The sequence below is a fragment of the Sceloporus occidentalis genome, unplaced genomic scaffold, assembly GCF_023333645.1.
Source record: "Sceloporus occidentalis isolate IW3139 unplaced genomic scaffold, rSceOcc1.0.p SCAF_2, whole genome shotgun sequence".
NCBI classification, from domain to species: Eukaryota; Metazoa; Chordata; class Lepidosauria; order Squamata; family Phrynosomatidae; genus Sceloporus; species Sceloporus occidentalis.
The window spans coordinates 4,464,331-4,488,781 of record NW_028316982.1 but is presented as its reverse complement, the minus strand read 5'-3'; the positions used below and the strand labels follow the sequence as shown (position 1 = coordinate 4,488,781).

The window sequence follows — 24,451 nt, the reverse complement described above, 5'->3', positions numbered from 1 at the left end:
TCCTCCTCATCTATCCAGACTTTAGTGTGAGCCCAAACAGTTATGCCTGCCAGAATTCTTTGTTCCTTCCCCCTAAGTTTTACCCTTAACATATCCATGGGTTATATCAAAATTCATAATTTTGGCCCCAAACTTGCCCATGAGGTTGACATATAGTTGAGTATATACAGTAAATCAAATAAATAAATCATATAAACCTCACCAGCTCCAGGCAATATGGCCAGCAGGCTAGTGTGGGTTTGATTCAAAATTTCTAGAGCAGATAGCATTGGAGAAGGCTGGTATAACTCTTCTTTGATAAGGATGGCCAAAAGATTCCTTTAGAACAGGGGTGGGCAACTGTCAGGGGTTTACCCTTTGGAATTGTTTCCAAGTTCATAGGAAACAGTGGAGAGAATTTTGCCACTTTTTTTTAACTCTCTCAGGCATTTTTGGGCCCAGAAGAAGCCTTTTCCCATCAGGTAGTGATCAGAAAGTCAACTTTTGGGTCACTTTCTTTGGGAGAAAGTCATCTTCTGGGCCTAAAATGGCCTGAAGGAGCCCAAAAAGGCAGTCAAATTATACCCACCTTCACCACCACTGCTTTTGGACAGCAGTTACATTATTCAAGAGGAGGAGTGGGCAAAGTGCAGCCCTCCAGATGTTGCTGGACTACACTTTTCAGTATTCTTTACCCTTGACCATACTGGATTTATTTATTTATTGAATTTATGTCCTGCCTTTCTCCTGAGATGAGATCCAAGGCAGCTTCATAACTTTTTTTCTTCCTGACAAAATGCAAATAAAACAGTTTTTCTCTTGGCTGCTTTTGAGTACTCTTTATAATTGGGGACTTATAATGTGTTTAAAAAGGCATGACTCATTAGAAAGGACAATAATGCCAAGAAAGGTAGAAGTTGTAGAAAGAGAGGAAGACTGCATGCCAGATGGATAGACTCAATCAGGGAGGCCACAGGCATGAAACTACAGGGCCTAAGCAGAGTAGTGAAGGACAGGGGGGCTTGGAGTTATCTCACCAAAGGCTCGCTGTGAGCTGCAATCCACTCAAGGGCTATTAACAACACAATTTTTCTATTTCAATACTCCATTTCTGCACTGAAAGCAATTTTCCTACACAGAAGGTGCTGTTTTCTGTACAGTAAACTGGGTTTTTTTTACAGAAAATATTGTTTTCTTTGCCAAAAAACAAACAAACTACTGTTTCTGTGCAGAAAATACTATTTTCTGTGCCCAAACCCACATATTTATTTATTTGCTTGCTTGCTCACTCGTTCAGAATAGGTCCTGAACTGTGAAGATTCTCACCCACCTAGACTTGACTCAGGATTTCCTGACATTTGAAAACCTGCTTTCATCCATTTTTCAAATATTTATGAATATTCTTTGCAACCCTACTGGATGGGCTGATGGGAGTTGCAGTCCACATACTTCACCCACCCCTTCATATACATCATAGTCCTCCTGACTGATTGTTTTAACATCATGGTTGGTCATATTTTAACTTCTGTGGAGCTTGGTAGCTGCATAGTTCTGTCAATGGTGCTAAATGGCTGTAAAGGAGGTGTAGTGAATCACTGCCTGTGTTCCAGCATTGCCCTGGACCAGACCCAAATGAATCCCCGCAGGCCCTTTCCAAGACTGTAAAGCTTCAAAGAGCCATGAAATTCTGTCAAGGGTGGAGGACAGGACGCCCTCCGGTTTCATACCTTGTTCTAAAAATAATGCCATGCGGCACATTCTTCTGAGTTCTGGCTGCTGCTCTGGCCCACTTAAAAGAGTTGAGGTTGTGGAACAGTTTCCCACTAAGAAAGGGGTCTGGAGTAGAGTTGGGTTGGAAACATGTAGTCCAACATTTACCGTAAAGGGAAGTGTTCTCGTTCATCCCTCTTCATTTCAATGAGGGTTGCAGAGAAGGACTTCCTTGTGTTGCCTCTCTTCCTCGTAATTTGAGATATAGGGCCAGCTGCAGGCTTTTGGGACATGTATCCAAACTATCTGGGGGGTACCAGGCTGCAGATGCCTGATTTTTGGGATTCTGTACTACAAGGGTGGGCAAAGTGGTCCACTTGTGGCCCACGGGGGACGTTTTTATGGCTGAACCTTCCAAATCCCCCAAACCCCCAAAAGGCAAAATGAGCTCAAAACAGCCAACAATTGCAGCAGTTCTTGCCCCCACGGCCCTTCCACACTGTTTAAAGCCACATTATAGATTTAGTTGTCTGCCCCACACTTGTTGAGGAGTCTCAAGAGTACTAGACATGTTTTGAGGCCTCCATAATTCTTCAGAACATGAGAAATGTACTCATGGTGATTCGGAGGAAGAAACAATTACTGGATTTAAATAGAAATGTGAAATTTCCAAAAAATTTTGAATCCCTGGGGGGAAAAGTTTTCCCAGGTTTTAAAAATAGACATGGGGCATGGCATATAACTACCATTTACTTTCTTACCAAGCCTTTTTTTTACTGCTTTAACAATAAAATAAATACATAGTTTAAAGGACAGCATATAAAATTAACCATTTTTTGGCACATGTATGAGATTTACAGAGCAGTTATATTCAGTTCTTTTTGTACACTGCCTTTAAGGATAGAAATTCTCCCCAAGGTAGCTTTCATAACTAACCCTGTGTATGTTTACCCAGAGGTAAGAGCTACTCTCTTTAATGATGCTTACTCTCAAGTAAGCATGCCAAGGATTGCAGTCTCAGATGGATAAATCTGTTAGTTTTGTACAAATGAAATTGTGAATATATCAGGTAACTACAGCGAGAGAGAAGCAGATCGCAGCAGCCTGTAAGTACATCTTGTCTTAGTCATTGCCATCTTGAAAGCAGGAAAAATGAAAATAGCACATTTTGTCATAATCAAAAGGAAGTTATTGGACAAAACATTTCAGTCACAACATGAAGGGCTAATAGCATATTTGGATATCAGGCTGCACTTAATGAAGCTGTGAAGATTAAACTGTACAGCTTAAACAAAGAACATTCCATATTGATGTAGAGTGTGCTGTAGAGTGAATAAATCCTTGTCTTGAAAAAGCATTTCACTGATTTAAAAAGAAAATCTGAGGAAGTTTTTTCACACTCTCCCAAATGTCTGTTATTTTCTCTTGAAAAAATGAAAATATAATCAATGCCCTCCTTCACATGCAAAGGACTTTTATATCGTTTAGGTGAAAGCAAGAAAGACTAAATCTTCCTTTGGAACAAATATCCTGAATCATAAAAAGAGGGAGGTTTCTTCTCCATTACACCCAGTTTTCTAATTTAGTACAGGCTGGGGGCTTTCAGAAAACTGGTACTGAACTATAGCATTGATATGCCATCTTAAATAAGTACCGTATGGTTAAGCTTTCTGCTGATTTTTTATAATGTTCCCATCAAATGCAGACAAGCCTTTTAAAAAAAGCATCACTTTTAGAGATGGGAGAATTAATGCATTATTTTCCAGCTCAGATCTCCCTTCCAACCCCATTAGAGTCTAAACTACAGAAATGTTACTCATCTTCGTATGTGTGTGTGAAAGAGAGTGTGAGTGATCTAATCTGTTCCTGTTACTAAAAATGAGCCTTGTCCATAGTTTAGTTAACTCATTCATTTGCAAACCGCATGCTGCTACGATCCTGCGAGCAGACTGTGAAGTAGCGAATAAATTAATACTCTGTGGAAGCAAAAGTACCTGCCTGTAGAAAAGACTGCTTGCTGGTCATTTGCATGAATCATCACTGTCCTGCCGTTCCTACTCTGTATGTCTAATGTATAATTGTGGACTTAGATATTTCACTTTCAGAGATCTAAGGACAGGGGCTGGTGGTGCAAGATTCATTTTGGCCTTCTCTTGGGGGAAGGAGATGGATCTCTAGAAATCGGGCACTGCATAGAGAGAATGGTGCAGCAACAGCAAGCAGAGAGCGTCTCTTAATCAGAGCTTGGAAATGATACTTTGTGGATGAGGATGCAAGGGGATGAGAAGAAGAAGGGCCCTCCCTCCAGTCCATCTGCCTTGTTCCAGGCCTCAGAGGGAGAGAAGAATGCTGGACCTGATCCTCTCCCCCCCACCACCATTCCCTTCTCCTTTTGTGTCGTGTCTTTGTAGATTGTAAGCCTGAGGGCAGGGAACCGTCTATTATCCCCTCTGTTGTAAACCGCCCAGATTCCCAGTGATTGGGCGGTATATAAATAAATCCTATTATTATTATTATTATTATTATTATTATTATTATTATTATTAGAACTTGAGTAAGTCACTTTGGACAAGGATTCCCAAAATCTCCAGGCCACAATGCCCATAGCTGGTGGGTTCCAGGAGCTGGTGTCTAGGCTCTGAAGTGAGTAATTATTTCTCATCCATGTTCTAGAAGGTGAGCCTTTTTTTTGATATGGTGATGTATCTTCAGTTTTAATTGAGATCTTACATGTGTTTAAGCTGTTAATACCCACTTTAGTCAGGTCACCTTCCAGTAGGATGCTCCTCACCAGTCCCTGGCCTTCAGGCTTGTGTGTAACCTGTGGTGCTAATGAATCACTTCCATCCTCAAGTAGGGACCCAGCCAGCTGTCTTTGCCCCATTGTACACAGAGGCCTTTTTCTGTCAGACTGCGGACGCCAGCGTGAACATTAGCAGATCTGCGGAATGTCTCCCAGCTTTGTCCAGGATCTGTTTCCCTGAAGATTTGATTACTGTGTGAATTCCAGATCATGGACCGTGTGGGCTAGCAACTTAAAAAAAAATTCAAAGTTTATAGCAACTGTCAAGGGCATATAAACAACTTGAACCCACCAATCCTTGGAGCCACAGGAATGAAGTGGCAGCACCCCAAGTGAAAAGCAACCTGGCTTTAATCTTTCAACGTCTTTGCTGCTATGCCTTTTACTTTCCTCCTCATTGGGAATGTTCCTTTTTGCTGTGCAAAGTGTTGAAAGATGCTTAAGCCGAACACTTCCTGCTTTGTTGGATGATTTTAGACCTGTGTGTGTTTCTTGTGAGTAGATTCTTGTACCAAGAGAGGAATTTGGCACCCTGAGAACCTCAGTTCAGGGGAGGGATTGTAGGGTTAACCAGATATGGGGCAGCCGCCTCCAACTTAGTCTGTAGCCCAACACATCTGGAAAGTACCAGGATGGACAGAGTTGGCATCATCTAATCTCTTTTCCTCCTGCAGGTCTCCACCAACACACATATGCAAGTTTCCAGAATTACCATAATTCTTACCATAATTCTTGAAGTGTATGTATCTTGACTCTTAGTACATAAGAATCAAGTGTAGTAAATGGCTATGTGTAGCAGATGTAAGCTGGATGGGTGGTGGGTCTGACATATACAGGAATGCCATGTTGGCGCTGCCAGTGTACAGAGAGTCACAAGTCACAAGTCTGGATGGACCCTTCAAGTCTCCCCCAGAAGATAATCATCTTCAAAAAAGATCACTTTGTACAATTCGAAATATCCTAGTCTGTGTCTCCCCCCCACCATTGGATTGAATTTTCTCCTTGAAACTTCTGTGGAGATGACAAGCCCTAAATGAGTTCATGTTGGGGAACATCAGAGCCCTTGTGAATCCTCTTCCATCCCAAAGATTTTCTACAAGATTTCAAATTCATCCAATGAACTAAAGAGTGTGTGCATATGTGTGTGTCTGTCGGTAGCTTCCTTGTTTTCCTTCACAAGCAGCTTTTACGGAAACACTGCTCCATTCATTATGCTAAAGCAATTCTAAACATGCAGAGGAATTGGCTTAGGAAGGAATCATATTAGTTGCTTCCATAATTCGGTATGATTTATTGGGAGAATTGAGTAACGGAGAGGAATAGCTTCCTGCTGTAGGAACATACTTTCTGTGCTTGTACAGAAATGTCTTGGCTAGGTTTATTGGTTGCACCATGACCAGGTGGTGGCTGCTGCTCATAAACATGTTGGGCCACTATTGTTTCCACTGATCCACATTACCCACTTGCTGAGGTGGGTATCCAAATTCTTCTATATTTGGAAAACTAAAGTCCCCAAAAAGAGTTGCAAGCATAGTGTGTATTTTTTCTTATGTGTTTTCACACCTTCTTCTTAAGACAGCTGTAAAGCAGCGTGCTTAAAATACTATGGAAATAAGGTTTGTTTTTAATGTTTTGGATTTGTGAGCCATCTGTTTATACACCATGGTGCATTGGATTTCTGTAACTCTCTTTGATATTTATGTTTAAATCTTACCCCCCTCTCTCTCTCTCTCTCTCTCTCTCTCTCTCTCTCTCTTTTGCAGGTCAGCCAGTTCAGACAGCTTTACTCCAAAGTCATTAATGATAAACATGATGACGTCATGGCCAAGTTTGGAGCAATCCTAGCCCAGGGCATATTGGATGCAGGTAACTTTTGTTGCTGTAGTGAACTGATGCGCTCAGTCAGTCCCGCAAAAATCATCTCATTCATTCACCTAATTGGTTCAACACATTGAACGAATAAATGTAGTTAACTTGCCAGCTTGCACAAGGTTTGAGTTTTTTAATAAACCAGACATATCTTCAGTTCTCACACCGAATCCTTCCTTTGTTGTCTAGTACCAAGTGCTTATTATTTATTTATTTATTCTGTCCTTTATTGAAATATTTAAATAGAACCTTGTATCGCAAGATCTCAGGGGGGAGTATGAGAAAAACCAATTCGAGTAGATTAAAAGATTTTTAAAACAAGAAAAAAATAACTTAGAGTAAAAACATATTAAACAATTTGACAAGTTAAAAACAGGATGTCATTAATTTTATTGATTTTATTGTACATTGCTTCCACATCTTTAGATAGAGGATGGTGTATAAATATTCGGATGGATGGATGGATAGATAGATAGATGCCAACTTCTAGCAGTTTTACATGTAGTAGCCTGGTAAACAAACACATCAAAAAGAGATGCTTTAAGCAGGCAATACAAAACAATTGGTTGCTTTAGCACATGAAAAATACAGGCACAAAGCTTTAATCTGCCTTCTGCATATAGATGCCAGGGTAGGATGTGCATTAAATGTAATTACATTGTTTTTGTGTGGTTAAAGTACAGTGTGAAGGGGATATGTACTAATGTAGATGTTATCATCAATTTGTCTGCTGACCAGATGATGTTGTCTGCCATGGTGGTGATGTAATGAAAGGCAGTTTCACCAGTTTGTATTCTTCTTGCATGAAACATTCTGGGATATGTAGTAAGCAGGTGCCTGTTTCAGTTTGGGAGGAGGAGGAGGCATAGTTCATTAAGTGGATAGTGCCTGCATGGATTCAGGCAAAAAATTGTGCACAAAAAACTAAAGACCACTCACTTTGGGAGATTTTATTACTGTTGCCATAGCATGTAAAGGAGTCAGGCAACTTCAAGTTGGAGGGCACATTACTCTCTCATTGGTGATAGATTAGTAGGTTGTCCCTACTCCTGCCATTGCTGGGTTTGCCATTGCACTGCCAAAATGTGGTGGTGCAGCATGACTTCGAAAAGGCTGGCCTTTGCCTTTAACACAAGGAGCATCGGAAGTGTGTGGCTTGCTTTCTAGCTAAATAATGCTTTTACAAACATTATTCTGCTTGAAAACCAGGTGCACCCTCCCAATGCACCTTGCTTAAAGATGAAGTGTTGGGGTTTTGTGCTGCTTCATTTCCATGTTTTAACAATGCGGGAGGGACAGGGGCCTAAAAAAAATTCCAAACTTCATGAAATTGTCTGGTCGTGTGTTGACCATTGGGGGGGGGGGGGGGGGCTTCCATTTATCAATGCCTTGGCCTGCCCACTACTCTGGCATCAAATGTGGAGGCCTTTGAGATATCCTCATGATTTCTGTATGCAAAGAGATTTTTGGTATTCCAGAATAACATGGTTTTGTCTCTGAATTCTACCCTCATTGTTCCTGCTCAAAACTTTATTCACCTAATCTCCTCACCATACACCACCGCCTTTGAATAACTGCTGGCACTACAGGCAACAAATGTCCAAACTCATCTTTCCAATAGTCCTTATTTAGCATTCCAGAGGCTCAAAATACAAAAATGATTTATTAACCAGAAACTGAACATAACAGCAAAGATTACTTATTTTATACATTTAAATCTTGACTGACAGCAATTCTCACATCTCTCACTCATAGCCTAACTAGCTCTGACCTGACTTTAACTAATCTCTGACTAAGGGGCTTGAAGCCACCCCTGATTAAGGGGCTTGAAGCCACCCCTGAGAGAGCTGGGTTAGGGCCACGGCAACCGCACACCGCAGCCCCAATTTGGCTTTTTGCCGGCCCAAAAAGAAGAGGCAAAATGCCACTCCTTTTTGAGTCAGCAAAAAGATGGCTTTTTCCTCCCTGCTGCAGCTTTATGGTGCTTCTGCAGGGTACAGCATGTAAATGGTTCACTGCCAGAGCACAGCAAAGCCAGCCCACTTGTGGGCAGCCCAGCAACTTCCTAGCAGCGGCGGGGCATGCGTTGTGTGTATGCCACGGCTCCAAGCTGCCAGAAAGCTGGCATTTTGAGCCAGTCTGTTTCAGCTCTGACTCTCCTAACATCTCTAACTCCTCCATCCAACTGGTATGCACCAATAGTGTTTTTTTTAATCCCTTCAAACTTTCAGCCAATTGCCAGTCAATCCCAACATCCCATTCTCTCACCCCTCTCAACAGACCGTTACCTTATAACATAACATATATTGCACACATAACTACACTTTACCTTAATTTACCTATTAGGTATAACAACATTTTCTACATAATTCAGGACATCAAATCTATCCCTGATAGAAATCTGCATTTCAACAGATTGCTACTTGCACATTAATTGTGGACTGAAAGAAATGGCTGCACTGCTAAAGTAAGCTTTGAATTGGTGGAGCCTCACCAACATCCTCCTGTTTCCTCCCCAAGAGGCTCTTAAGAAGCTACATTTAATTCCTGATTTCCATTACTGCTGTAGCCCAGTGCAAAATCCTTTTTGGAGGCAATGAGCTGTGGAGGCTTACATTTTCAGCTAGTACGTCTGCAGAGCTCAGGTTAGCCATCTTGTGTGCTGTGGCTGGTATAGCTAAGTTACAATGGCCTTTTATCTCCTCTGCCCTAGAACATTTGCATTTGTCCCTGGACGGGTGTCACTTTGATATAAGAAGCTAGCTAGCCAGCTGGGGACTCTAGCATTTATAGTTCAACTCATCTGGAGAGTACAATCTCTAGGGGGCTGACAGAGTGTTCAGAGGAATCTATGTATGTTATATCAGTAATCTCTACAATAGCCCTGTAAGGTGGGAAATTATTATTGTCCCCATATTATTGCTCATAGCACAGGCTAGAATTTACTGGCTTGCGAAGGGCCACTCTACTAAATTCATGGCAGCATCAGGCATTTAAACATATATCTTCAAGGTGCAGGAGGAGTCTTCAAGAAACATTTTTTCCAATGTCCCCTTAAACCCGTATGTTAAACATTTCATACCCACATTTGAATGTCTTTTGTCACAATTTTTTTGTTAGTAGCAAGTCATTAGAAACTAATTAGTTGAAAGCATATCAGCATTCTGGGGAGGTGCATGAGTTTCTTCCTACCAGATTTTATTGGGTGTTTGACTCATTTGGCTGAGTTGTAGCTATCCTGCAATTGGATCTGCCCAGATGGCTAGCTACCTGGATAAACTGGGTTAACGTTCTGTCTTAGGAGGTATAATCGTGATTTTTTCCTACGTTGTTTAGACTGTAGTAATTTCATGGGGCTTAGAGATCCAGAGCCATCTCAGAAAGTTACAGAAAGAGCAATTAGAGGTCTGAGTGGCTGTAATTGAATAATCAAACCATTGAGCATCGGGGTAACAGATAGCTTTCCACTCACTTTCATAAATAACACATTGGTTGACATTTCCATACAGTATCCCTCCTGGTGAATGGCTCTGTGGGAACAACATTACGTCATGATATATCATAGTTCCAGGGGCACAGGGGTGGCAATCATGTTGTCCTTGAGCAATTGGGAGCACTTCAGTTCCCAGCAGCCTTGACCAGCACAGACAATGTTGAAGCTGAAGACAATCTAGAAGCTGAAGTTCAGCAACATTGGGATGGCCTTACACTCCTTAGCCATGTCCTAGGGACATCATTGGAACGAGACAAATGAGATGGCTTCCTCCCCTGGGGAATGATTGATCCAAGGGAAGCAAAGCTAACACATGGTCTGAGTGATGGGGTAGTAATTTTGGCAGCTTTAATTTTCTCAGAAATTGGAGATGTTTTTGTTTTGGGCTACAATTCCCAGAAGCCCCTCCAGCCAGCATGCCATGTGTCAAGCATTGACCAGAGCAAGCCTAAGAGGAGAAGAACAAAGATCACCAGAGCGTGGACTAGAATTGGAGCCAACAGCAGGGAAGGCATTGCATAGGAAGAAGCCCCGTGATTCAGCAACAGGGCTGCATGTGAGGAGCAAAGATGAAGATAAACAAGCTGCACCTACTACTGCCTTTTCTGAGCCGATTGTCCATAAGTCAGTTGGGCATAAGCTGATCTTGAATCTAAAAATTCGATGAGTTTTGTTTGTTGATTGATTGATTGATTGATTGTTTTTATGTTCACGCCATTTTTCAAGTCCCTGAAGCTTGACTTGAAAGAGAATTCTTCTGAGATGAGCAGCAACACAACACAAGCCTCTCACACCTTCCCTGTTCCCCAGACAAGCTTGAAGAAAGATTTAGGCCAATAGAAAGAGAGGATGACATGCTAAGAGAACAAAAACAGTAACAGGGTGAATGCAATACTTCAGGGATGAGGTCAGCTGCTCAAGAAATGCCAGATTTTAGGCAGTCTCCATCTAAAGGGTAAATGTTGAAAAATAAAATTCCAGAGTTTTATAAACCTAAGTCATGATGGGCTTCAGCATGAAACATGTGCTTGGCATGCAAAAGCATCCTGAAGGAACTCCAGACAGGAGTGTGTGTGAGTGATGAGAGAGAGTGTGTACTCTACACCACAATAGATGGGCAGACAGCCCACAATCTTCAGCAATGCAGACAGAATATCCCCTTTCCTGAATATACTTTATACCAGGGGTGGGGAAAGTGTAGTCCATAGCATGCCTTTGGCTCCCAAGCACCTCCGTTTTTGCCCTGACCTACCTCCAACTGCACCCTAAGACAGTGGTTTTCAACCTTTAGTCCCCCAGAAGATTTGGATTTCCTGACTGTTGGCCAAGTTGGCTGGGGCTTCTTTGAGCTGAAGTCCAAAACATGGAGGATGAAAGATTGGGAACCACTGCCCTAGGAGGGTTGTGAGGGCAATTTTGCAACATGTTTATCATGCTTTTTAGCCCCCCCCCCAAAAAAAAAAAAAAAAAAAAGAGAGAGAGAGAGAGAGAAGTGACCTGGGACTTGTTGGAACAGAAGACCTTCCTGGGCCAGAGAGTGGTGCTAGAGAACATTTCAGGGAAAAAATAATAAGAGAGATGAGGTTGAGGTGCAGTCCTCCAAGATTCCCTGTGTGGGGGACTGTGCAGTCCCCTAATCCCCATCACTTACCCACCATTGCTTTACACATTTAGAATTTTTCCGTATGGTTACCTGTGATATGATTATGACTTTTCATCTGACCATATCACATTCTGGCCCACTACCATGGACTGGACAAGACCACAAAAAGTCCCTGTTTGTAACTGGGTCTGTAGGTCTCCCATGGAAATGGCCTAAAGCTTGCCTGCACCTAACAGCTCATGCCCTCTGTCCCCTGGACTTACCAGTACTCACCAATGATCACCGTTCAACTTGAGCTAAACTGGATGGAGAACAGGAAATCAGATTAACACCGTCTATGGGCCAAACTACTTTAACTGGGTGCTTCTGTGTAACATCAGCCTGACAGACTCATCTGATCTTTGTACTGTGGGGATGAAATGGCAGAGTTTGGATACTCAGCAGGATTAATTCTGTTGCTGAGGTTTTTTTAGAGAGAGACAGAAGCAAATCTTGAAGCTGCTTCTGAGTTGGAAGGGAGGCATGGGTGGGTGGGGACTATGAACCCTGGAAGACTTTTCCCTTCTCCTTAGACTCTTAGAGGGTTTGTGAAATGGCAGAAGATCTAGGATTTACAGATGGGTGAGAGGAAAAGTGAGTGGAAAAATAATTTTGCTTCCAACTACTGTAGGTGGGTGAGACAGTAGAAAGATAGGATCTGAGGAGTGTATCAGGAATAAAAAAAAGAGCATGCAGAAAAGTTGTGAATGCAAATAATTTTTTACTGTGCCACATATCTGCAGAACATCTGAATAGGACCTTTGTGTTCTCAGCTAGTGTATCTCAGATTTTGGGCAGGGGAGGGGTGAAAACAGGACAGGATGATTCATATTCTACGTGCACATTCTGAAGCACCTGGCTGACCACAGATGGAAACAGGGATCTGGTTTAGATGGATACTTGGTCTGATCCAGCATTTCTGCTCTCAGGTTCTTGACAGTTTTTCTAAGAGGCTGCATGCTCACCTAGTCAGATTAGCCACTGATAAAATGATCTCTACAATAATCATGTGGATGTTTCTTTTGGGGGAGATTACAGCCACTACAGCCTTTGGTCTAGGGACACTGACAATGTCAGTTGGGGATTCTGAGACACATAGTCCAAAACAACTTCTGCAAGCTCTGTTCTATTATTATTATTATTATTATTAAACTTTACTTCTAGAGTGCTGTAATTATACATAGCGCTGTACAAAGTCGGTAAAATTAAGGAGTATATAAAAGCCTGCCCAAGGCGTACACTCTAAGATAATAACAATTAAATAGAGGAATAGATAAAATTGCCATGTAGAAAAGAAAAGACAAATTAAAAAAGCCATATATGTTTAGATAGTGGATGTACATAAAAAGCAAGAGGTAAGAGTAAGGAAAATGAATTCTTACTGGTGCATGCTTCCTAGCCACCTTGTTTGCAAATCTAACAGCTTTGATTGTATGTAACACATTACGTAACCACTACAGTTCCTTGGAGTTCCTGTTGATCAAAACCATTGCCTCCATTGTTCCCTAGGTGGCCACAATGTCACTATTTCACTGCAGTCAAGGACTGGACACACACACATGCCTTCAGTGGTTGGAGTGCTGGTCTTCACCCAGTTCTGGTTCTGGTTTCCACTCTCTCACTTCTTGTCTCTGGCTTTCACCCCAACCTGTGTCATTGGCCTTAACAAAGACCTAAAGGTAAGTGTTCCATGGACTGAAATGGTTGTCAGTACTCATTGGACTTGATACTCTCCATGTTCAAGAATTGGTTCAAGATCACCTAGTTGGTGATCAACTCTTTGTCAGACTTGTGCAGTCCTGTATTCATGGAATATTTTCCTTGCCCTGTACTGGGATTTCTGCTTTCGGGTGTCGTGGCTTCATTGGCAAGCACAATGATACTTAAGCATTGTGTGTAGAAGTTCCAGGCTCAATCCCTGAAAGCTTCTGCCAACTCCATCTCCTCCTTATCTTCTGTATCATCCTTTCTAATTAAATATATGAGGTGGAGCTGTGCCTCCCCCCCCATACACACACACTAAGTTTAGATGCTGTTTGAGTCCTGTGGGCATCAGTGGTAAGCACAGCATCACATTGGCACTTGGAAAGGTTAATCTTTCAAGCTTCCTGCTCAGAGAGGATATTGTGCTCCCAGCTGTGGAAAACATGATGAGAAGATGCCTCAGCTATTAGGTTTGGGGTGGAAAGGGAGCCATTTCTTGGTTACATTAAGAAAGTGATTGTAAATCAGTAGGTCCAACTCAAATAGCTTGAAAATGTGAGTCAAGGCAAGGTTGGAAAGTTTACGTCTCCAATAAACCTAGATGAAAATGCATTCTGAGCTGAGACCATAATTATCTTCTTTGCCACCCTGAGCACTGGGAGACATTTTTTCCTCATTGGCAGCAAAGGAGAAGTGGCTTGCCACTTTGGAGAGTAGAGAGGGTTTTGTTTTGGGTATGTTAGCAAGTAATTTGCATTGCCCACCTTCAAAATGCAGCCCCCTTCATTGAATCCTCTAACAGGTAAATCAGGGCTTTATGTTCCCCTTACTGGCAGTTGTAGTGCCAATACCCTCGAGCAAAACTCTGTAACAGATATAAAAACCTGCCCAGTTTGCCTTCTTAGGGTAATTCTGTGTTCCAAAATCTCCACATGGCACTTTGCTTTGCTTTCAGTTCTTGTGAAGTACGGAGAGGAAAAAAATAGTTTGAAAACCAAACTAAACTACCAGGAGAAAAACACAGTTCTCAAAATGTCTGTACTTAACTGAAGTGCCTGACAAGTTTAAGAAAAGTAGACTCTTCATTAGTATAGCTGGAAGAAAAGTTTGTGCCTTTCACATCTGTTTCCAGAGTGCACAAACTCTATATCCCTCTGTCCCTGACAAAGGCTTGATATACTTTTCTGAAACATATTAGTTGTTTTTAAAAATATAGCCACTTTGAGGGCATTTTTCTCTCTTGAAATATCTCACATTTAGGCTGGAATCCTGTTGGTGCCCTACACCACTGCAGTGGTTGGTTGTACTAACAAAATCCACTTTTTTTCAGGATAGTGTGGAAGTTACAGGAGCAAGGCAGGGGAAAGCTGTTTTACTGCCTCTGGAGAGGAAGCTGGGTATTTCAAAGTAGCCTGTCTCTGAAGCGTCTGGTTCCTGGATGGGTCCTCAGACTAAGAAGGCTGCCTTGGGAAATCTGCTATCCTGCACAGACAGTTTTCCAAGGCAACCTGCCTAAAACTTGTAATTGCAGGTATAAGTGGCTGAGATGTGTCCAGCTTCCTCTTTGGATGAAGGTAGCTGTCTCTGCCTTCCCAGTGTGCCCACCTACTTTTCCTTCTTTTGCTGCCATGTCCATCACTTGAACTGGCATAGCCTAGAATCTGATCCTAGCATCTGTTTCTTATCTGTGGCTAGCCAAGCATATCTAAGAAGCTTATGAATAAGGTAGGGAGAGCACAAAGGCACAACTTCCCCTGTTCTTTACACTCTGAAATCTGGAGTTCAAAAGTATATTCCCTCCGAACATGGAGGTTCCACTGCTGCTTTTGTGCTTGTCTTTACCAAAGAGCCAGCTAAGCCACTAGTTATTATTAGTTAAAGTATTGCTGGTCTGTTAGAGCTGGTATTAACATCCATTTGGTGTATCAGTAGCACCCCTTCCTTTCCTCTTATATTTCTGGACTATTTCTGCTTTGATTGAGAGTTCCTGTATGACAGGGGGTTGGACTGGATGGCCCTTGTGGTCTCTTCCAACTCTACGATTCTATGATTCTATGGTTCTGTACTTTCCAGCACATCTTCATCTGCTTTGGTCCCCATAAGAACCATTGGATGAGAGAAGATTTACAACACAATTTTAGACAGTCTAAAGCTTCTGCATGTGAAGTGCACATGCCTTAGCAACCAGGCTGCCTCTTTTTGTCCTGTATGCAAAAGGATCTTGTAAGCCCTTTCAGACTAACTGAGAGAAAGCAGTTAGTAGCATATTGATTCATAGACTTAAGTCTGCTTCATCAAATGCATAATTTGGGCACATAATGAAACAGCATGGCTCATCAGAAAAGACAATAATGCTTGGTAAAGTGGAAGATGGTAGGGAGAGGGAGAGCACATTACAAGTGGATTGACGCCATCAAGGAAGCTATTCCTCGCTGTCTGTCCATTGGCACTTCACTCCATGCATCTGATTAAGTCGACTTAAGTCTATAAAAGCTTAGTCTCAGTCTCAAAGGTGCTAAATCTCTTTACACACTGATTCAGGCTAATATGGTATGATTTCGAATTCTGAAAGTCTGCCACAAGCAGAATGACTGGTGCAACTGGCATTTGATTGGCAGCTTCATTCTCATAGCCAGTGAATGAGCTGGTGAGCATTTTTAAATCTACCATTTCAGAATGTTGGCAGCTGCACAACTTGACTAAACTTTCCTCAGATATAGGAAACCAATAGGTCAGGGAAAACATTTTGTCCACCACACCTAGTTATAAGGGAGTTTGCCTTCTCGTCTGAGCTCTGTGATTGCTTCACTTTCCATCATCATCATCAGAAACTTCCTGAAAGTAGTTGTGCTTGTGCTTGGTTAGCTGGTAAAGCAGCCCAGTAGAAGAGAACTTGGATGAGGAAGATGGAGCTTGTGGCATTTGGGCTGGCAGTGGAACAGAGGAAAGAGATGCTAGTGAAAGTTGTGGGAAGAGCAGAAGACTGCATACAGCAATATGGTCACTGTTCTTAGAAACCTATTTTATAATGTTTTTTCTTATGCTCTACCCTTTAGAAGAGGTGGTTTCCACCTTTCTGAGAATTAGTTCTGCAGCCCAGTAGAGCTGGAAACTTAGTTTGTGTTTTTTAAGCCTGACATTCTCAAGATACTGAATTTGGTAGCCAGTACCAAACTGATTGCTTTCTGTGTGCACAACCCTGCTGTAGAAGGTGGCTTGTCCACTTGTAGCTTGAAAAGTAAAAGCAAGGAAACGAAGCAGAGAGTAAACAATATGCTGTACCATGCGGGAGCTAGAGAAAGTAAAGATGCCTCACCAGGCTAAATTGCCTGCTAATGGAATAATGATGTTCCAGAGGAGCACACACACCCGCTGATGACTCCAAAGCTTCCGGAGAGTGCTAGAGGAAGCGTTTATGCATTACGTGATTTGTGTGCGTCTCCCCACAAGCACACACTGCATGAGGTCTGCCACAAGCCTCTTAACAGTACTCTCAGAACTGTCTTCCTTTTGCAGATGCCAAAAGTGCAGTACAGATCTAACGTCAAGCCCTCCACCTTTGCCTACCCAGCCCCTTTGGAGGTGCCGAAAGAGAAGGAGAAGGAAAAGGTGGGTGTACCACTGTCATGTTTGCCTCTGGCATTGGCAAAAAAACCCAAAACACACACACACACATCACAGCAAGATGTCCAAGAACCAGCTAGGGCTTTGTTGGCATCTAGTACAAGCTCCTTTGCTACCGCTTGGCCTCTCTAGCCACTCTGATGTGTTCAGCTTTCTTATGGGCTTTTACAGACATTGGCTGAAATCCTATTTTGCAGAGTGTAGCTTAAAATTCAAAGAGGGAAATATATTACATATGTCCTCTCAGTTCCCTCCCGGACTCACTCTTGAGTCACTGAAGGCATTTAGTGGCTGTTGGAGAATGAAGGGGATTTAAAAAGTGTCTGGCTACGTCTGCATAATCAGGCACAGAACTATGACATTATCTGCCTTGGTCTGTCAGTATTTTCTGGAGGTCCCAGCTGATGATGTCATTGAATCATGTCTGGCTATGGAGACATGTCCACACTTCTCTGATTCCCCCTACTATTCTCCATCAACCTCTAAATGGCCGTGGAGTGAGGTTATCAGTGAAATGGGAGATGGAGGGTGATGCATTGATTGTTGTAGAGAGGAGAATACCAACCTCGGTAGTAACCAAAACCAGATATATGGAGGCATGCATTACACTCTTGTGTATGTCACTAATAGGATATCAGCCATAACATGTTAGCTAACCCAAGTTTGCAGCAAACAGGTGTACATGGTGGTGGTGGAACCAGGCAACCCTGAATCCTTGGTGAGTGTCCCACTCGTTCCAAACATCATAAAATCAAACAAACAAAACAGCTTCATTTATATATCACTTCATACCAAACTAGCAGTGTCTAAGCGGTTTACAACTGTAAGTTAATTGCCCCCAACAAGCTGGGTCTTCATTTTAGCTCCCTCCTCAGAGGGATGCAAACCTGAGTCAAGCTTGAGCCCTTTTTGCTGGTATTGAACTCACAACCTTATGGTTTTGAGTGAGTGGCTGCAGTACAGGCATTTAACCATTGTGCCACCAGAGTTATAACAGGCTTAATGGTTATGCATCACCACAAGACTTAAATGGCCATGTATTCCCACATTACTTGTTTCATTTACCCACTGCATTTGAACTTTGATGAAGGCAATACATGTCTCTTTAAAGAAACAGAACAGTAAACTGCAAATTGACCCTGAAAGCAGCTCGAAGTATTGAATATTGATAGGACACAAATGGTACTGAGCTGATGCAGGTGTTTTTAATGGGCTTTTGCATCCTATATGACTCTGTATTCAGCATTTTGGCCTGTTCTGCACCAGTTCCCTCTGAAAACACAGAGATTGTAACTGCACCCTCCATACTGCACTCTCCAGCAGCTTATATACAGAGGCCTGCCTATTCCTTCTGCTTCTTGTGGTGATGCATAACCATTTTGTCTAATAACCATGGATAGCCCCAGCCTCTGGGAACCTTCATCCTCCATGAGTGCATCCAGTCTCCTTTAAACCTGTACAACCTGGAAGCCTTAACATTTTGTGAAAGTGACTGTTTCACTATATACCATGTAAAGAAGGGCTTCCTTTTTATCTGCCCTGAATCTCCCACCACATTTTGTTATTCCCTTTTAATCTTTGGGTGGTTATTATTCTCCCCATATTGCAGGTAACGATGAGGCAAACTGAGGTTGGAAAGGAGTCATTTGTCTAAGGCCCACACAGTGATTTCACAGAAGAGAATTGCCAGGGGCCCAAAATTTCTCTGGCCGCAGACGTTTTCTCTTTACATGATTTCAGTGCTCTGGACCAGCTTCCTTCCAAGTTGTACCATCTTTGCATTGAGAAGTCATGGGATCATTTGGGTGGCCAAGAAGCCTGGCCTCTGAAGAGGCTGCCAGTTGGGTTTCTGCATGCTCAGTCCTTCCAGTGCCTGGCTTGAGATCACCCAGAAAAAGTTTCACATTTTATTCTTTTTTTCTTCTTTTTTTCTCCCTCACCGTATTTTTCTTTTTTTCTCTTGTCCTCCCCCCTCCACAGTGTTGTGTTATTTATCAACTTTTCAGCAGGACGGTGATGGGTTTCCCTTTGGCCAAATTCCAATTGCTAGCCCCAGCTAGAGTAGACCCATTGAATTAGTGGAATTTATGTAATTGTTGACTTGTTATTCAGCAACTGAATTGGTGAAGGTGTAGCTGTCTGCACAGTTATAGCAGTTTCATACCATTTTAACTGTCATGGTTATATCCTGTGTAATCCTGGGATTTGTGGATTGGTGAGGGACACAGTATTCTCTACTGTAGCGCAGGGGAGTGCTTTAGCACCTTGTATTAGAGGAGTGTATGTATCTTGCCAAATTATAAATCCCAGGATCCTGTAAAATGGAGCCATGACAGTAGTAGTGGTATGAAACTGATAAACCTCCGTAGTGCAGATACACCTTGAGTTTGCACTAGTTGGAACTAGTCATTAGATTAGGCTTCTGTTTTAGTAATATAGCAACTATGGTGTATTAAGTTATGATATATTAAGCACTCAGAAGTACAGTGGTCTGCACAAAACAAATCTTTTGTGAGCAAGTGTGAAATGCATCCACGTTTAGTTGAGCAATCCTGTTGTGTGGAACACTGCCCCTGAGGCCATCTGGACACATCTTGACCCCTTCTTCTCCCTTGTCCACATCCTGCTATAGTTGAGCATGCTCTTTGCATGTGCCTCAAAGAACCTTTATTGGCTTGTTTTTGTTGTAATGCCTCAGGTGTCCACTGCTGTCCTGTCGATCACTGCAAAGGCTAAGAAGAAAGAGAAAGAAAAGGAAAAAGAGAAAAAAGAGGAGGAGAAAATGGAAGTGGTAAGTCTGCAATCTCTCAGCACCTCTGAAATGTCTTCCAGGAATGCTCTGGTGGGATGTTGGGAAGACAAGGGACCCATGAGGTCATCCCACCCAGCTTCTGGCTGTGAGCAATCTTGCTTCTGTCTTAGTGGATCTTTGGGCACTTAATAATGATCTCTGACTCTGTTCAGTATCAGTCAACAGGGGAACACCATTAAATTATCACTATATTAAATCAACACTGTCCTATTACCCTAGAAAGGCATACAGACAACATCTTGGCAAGAGCTGTGAAGGCCTCCAAGAACAGGGGCAGTATTTTCTCTTCTATAAAGCTCCACATGGAAGCGGTGGTAGCAGCCAAGAGCCATTCCTCTTCCCGCCAATGTCAGCCCTTTTGCCAGCTGCTGAATTTTCTAAAAGAGAAACAGACCTGACATCACTCACTCATTCCCATTATATCAGTTTTGATTACTGTCAAGTGCTCCACTTACAGCTGTCTTTGAAGATGGTCTGGAAATCTGCAGTTGCCCCCAAAGCGCAGCTGCCAATTATTGTGCAGAACTCATCAATCTTGTGGCAGCGATTTCCAGGGTCAACTCAAACTGGATGGCTGTAAACCTTGAGAAAGCCCTTAAAAACCTAGAGTAGAGTGAGTAACTGTGAGTCTAAGGGCCCTCAGAACTTAGCTGGCTGTGCCTCTTTTCATTTGGCCATGTTGAAAGTTGGGGGAGACAAACAGAATCATAGACTCCTAAAGTTGGAAGGGACATCCAGGGTCATCTAATCCAACCTCCTTCCTTGCAAGAATACACAATTACAGTACTCCTAAAAGAGGCCCATCCAACTTCTGCTTAATGACCTTCAAAGATGGAAAATCCACCATCCTCTGACACCGCCTGTCCCTCTTTTGAACAGCACTTACAGTAAAACTATGCTTCCTAATATTTAGGAGGAATCACTTTTCATGTGATATAAATCCATTTGGTTCATGTTCTAGAGTTCACCCCATTTTTTTACATGACGTCCCTTCAGCTACTTAAAGTTAACTATAATTGTCATCTCTCAGTCTACTCTTCTCCAAGCTAAACATATCCAGCTCTCTAAGTCATTCCTCATAAGGCTTGATTTCCAGATCTTTTTATCATCTCAGTCACTCTTCTCTGGACATGTTCCAACTTGTTGACTGCCTTGAAGAACTGGATTCCCTGTACTGGACATAGTATTCCATATGAGTCTGACCAAAGCAGAATAGAATGGGACTATTATTTTCCTTGATCCGGACACTATACTCCTGTTGGAGCCCTGGTGGTGCAGTGGTTAAATGCCTGTACTGTAGCCATTCACTCGAAACCACAAGGTTGCGAGTTCAAGACCAGCAAAAGGGCCCAAGCTCGACTCAGGCTTGCATCCTTCCGAGGTCGCTAAAATGAGTACCCAGACTGTTGGGGGCAAATTAGCTTACTTGCTAATTAGCTTACTTGCTGTTCACCGCTATGATCTTTGGAATAGCGGTATATAGATAACACAAATTATGATTATTATTATGTTAATGCAACCCAGAATTGCATTGGCTTTTTTGGCTGCTGCCTTACTGTTGTCTCATGTTTAGTTTGTATCTACTAAGACTCCCAGATCTTTTTCATATGTACTTCTTTAAGCCAGGTGTCAGTCATCCTGTATTTGTGCATTTAATTTTTCCTCTTCACATATATCTCTGTTGAAATTCATTTTATCTCTGTTGAAATTCATTTTGTTAGTTTTGGTCCAGTTCTCCAATCTGTCATGGTCATTTTGAATTCTAATCTTGTCTTCTGGAATATTAGCTACTCTCCCTAATTTAGTGTCATCTGCAAATTTGATGAGCATGCCTTTTATTCCAGCATCTAAGTCATTTTTAAAGGTGTTAATACTGAATTCAGGTGGCACCTCACTGGTCACTCCTCTTCAGGGTGAAGTGCAGCCATCAGTGAGTATTGTCCATATTCAATCTGTCAGCCAATCACAAATTCACCTAACTATAACACTGTCTAGCCAAAAGTTCATCAACCTGCCTGCAAGAATATCATGAGGACCTTATCAAAAGCCTTACTGAAATCAAAATACACTAAGCCTTTGGTATCTTCTGGGGTTTGGTTCCAAGACCCCCCAAAATCTGTGGATGTGCAAGTCAGAATACAGTGGCATAGTAAAATGGTGTCCCTTATATAAAATAGCAAAATCAAGGTTTGCTTTTTTGAATTTATATATATTTTTGAACATTTTCATGAATCCATGGATGAAAAATCCGTGGATACAGAGGGCCAACTGTATACTGCATCCACATCACTTCACTGCTCTACCAAGTTTGTAACTCTCAAAAAAAGAGGTAAGATTAGTTTGGCATGACTCTCAGAATCCTAGTCCAGTGCTCAAAACACCATGCTGGCTCTCACTTCATCCACTTTAAAGAGTATTGTTTTCTAGTGAGTCATGGCTCCTCATTATATGTCCAAAGCATGACAGTCTCAGCTTAGTCATCTTGGCTTATAGGGAGAGTTCAGACTTGGTTTTCTCCATTCTTGCTATGACACTTAACTCAAAAGTCAATAGGTAGATAAATCTTGCTTTTAACTACTACTACTACTGCAGAAGAAAAAGAAAAAGGTGACCCTGAACTCTGATACCATTTGGTCAGCCGCAGTGGCACAGTGGTTATATGCCGGTACTGCAGCCACAATGTTGTGAGTTGGATCCCAGGGGCTCCAAGGTTGACTCAGCCTTGCAGAGAGTGCTTTGAGAGTGCTGAGTTCACTGATAAGCAGTATAGAAATATACATGCTATTGCTATGCAGCACTAAATAGTCTGTCCTCCCCATACGCAGGGGATTTGTTCCAGACCCCCTCTCTCCCGCATATGGGGAAAACCACCTATGCTCAAGTCTCATTAATTAGTATGGTGGCACACTCCTGCATGCCATTTCCCCCCTTTCCACCCACAAACCGCATATACTCAAAGCAGCGTATGCAAAGTCCAAGTAAGACAAGGGCAGACTGTATTTTGCAATTGCTTATTTTGACTTTTTGTTGTGCTGTAACGCATGATGAAGATCCTAGTTTTGCTTTAAATCCAGCCATCTCAGAATAAATTCAATCCTTTTTGCTCTCTGCCCCCCCCCCCCCCCCAATATCTCAGTAGCTTCTGCAGCAGTCTCATGGTAGGAGCGTAGTTGAACAAGTTTATCCCAAGAGCCCATCCTGTTTCGCCTCACATGCAGGAAGCTATCTGGTTTGCAGAGACTGATTGTGGTGTCTGGAATCTATCAAGCATGGAGAGGGAGACAGAGGATCAGCTATGGGCAGTAGGGCAGCTTCTCTCTGTGCCTGGCCCTTATTTGCTCATCCCAATGTCCGGCCCCTCATTAGAAAGAAATCCCACAGTTCAAGCAAAACACTACACCCCAAGCCATGCTGAAAAGAAGAGCAAGGAAATGGTCATAAACGAACAAGGGCTATTTTTAACCACAGCTTGGGGGACAGAATTATAGGATTGGATAAGGAGACTGCTTCTGAAGGGTTGCTTTGAGGAGGGAAGCCGTGATTCCATCAGAATCTAGAAAAAGTTGTCAGGAAAACGGATGGCTGCTATACACTCACACCCCGTTTTCTTCCCAGTGGTCTCAAGGCATCATTTTCTTCTGGTTGTCCCATAAAAAACAATGTTCCCCAAGAGGTTGAGCGGATCTCTAAAATGCCTCCCGTTTCAACTAAGTGCAATGTTAGAGATCAAAAAAGACTACCTGTCCCTCCTCCCATTAAGCTCCAGGTACCAGTCAGGCAACCTGTGGGCCTGCAGGGGCCTTAGCTGGCATCTGTGTGTATGTGCCTTCAAGCCACCAGTTGACTTATGATGACCCCGTGAATTTCATAGGATTTTTTTAGGCAAGGAATACACAGAGGTGGTTTTGCCAGTTCCTTCCTCTGAAAAATAGCCTACAGCAACTGATATTTGTGGGTGGTCTCCCCTCCAAGTACTAGAATCATAGAGTTGGAAGAGACCACAAGAGCCATCCAGTCCAACCCCATTCTGCCATTCAGGAACTCTCAATCAAAACATCCCCATTGACAGATGGCCATCCAGTCTCTGTTTAAAGACCTCCAAGGAAGGAGACTCCACTACACTCCGAGGGAGTTTGTTCCATTGTCGAACAGCCCTCACTGTCAGGAAGTTCCTCCTAATGTTGATTTGAATCTCTTTTTCTGGAGCTTGCATCCATTGTTCCGGGTCCTGTTCTCTGGAGCAGCAGAAAACAAGCTTGTTCCCTCCTCAGTATGACACCCCTTCAAGTATTTAAACAGGACTATCATATCACCTCTTAACCTTCTCTTCTCCTAGCTAAACATCCCCAGCTCCCTAAGGCGTTCCTCATAGGGCATGGTTTCCAGACCCTTCACCATTTTAGTCGCCCTCCTTTGGACATGCTCTAGTTTCTCAATGTCCTTTTTGAATTGTGGTGCCCAGAACTGGACACAGTATTCCAGGTGGGGCCTGACCAAAGTAAAATAGAGTGGCACTATTACGTCCCTTGATCTAGACACTATACCTTTATTGATGCGACCTAAAATTGCATTGGCCTTTTTAGCTGCCACATCACACAGGTGACTCATGTTCAACTTGTGGTCTATTTGGACTCCCGTTCACACGTAGTTTCATTCAGCCAGGTATCCCCCATCCTATATCTGTGCATTTCATTTTTCTGCCCTAAGTGCAGTACCTTACATTTCTCCATGTTAAAATTCATTTTGTTAGCATTAGCCCAGCTTTCTACTCTATTCAGGTCATTTTGAATTTTGATCCTGTCCTAATTTGGTGTC

The 24,451-nt window shown here is 42.5% G+C and overlaps 1 protein-coding gene across 2 annotated transcripts in view; it reads left to right on the top strand.

Moving 5' to 3' along the window:
* Window positions 1–24,451, top strand: part of LOC149317893 (26S proteasome non-ATPase regulatory subunit 1) — a 141,296-nt gene that overhangs the window by 107,724 nt on the left and 9,121 nt on the right. For both annotated transcript variants that reach the window (XM_089508620.1, XM_089508619.1), the window contains 4 exons: window positions 6,256–6,358; window positions 13,006–13,175; window positions 16,717–16,809; window positions 19,523–19,615. In XM_089508620.1, the coding sequence (XP_089364746.1) occupies window positions 6,256–6,358; window positions 13,006–13,175; window positions 16,717–16,809; window positions 19,523–19,615 (459 nt within the window). The remainder of the gene's footprint in view (window positions 1–6,255; window positions 6,359–13,005; window positions 13,176–16,716; window positions 16,810–19,522; window positions 19,616–24,451) is intronic.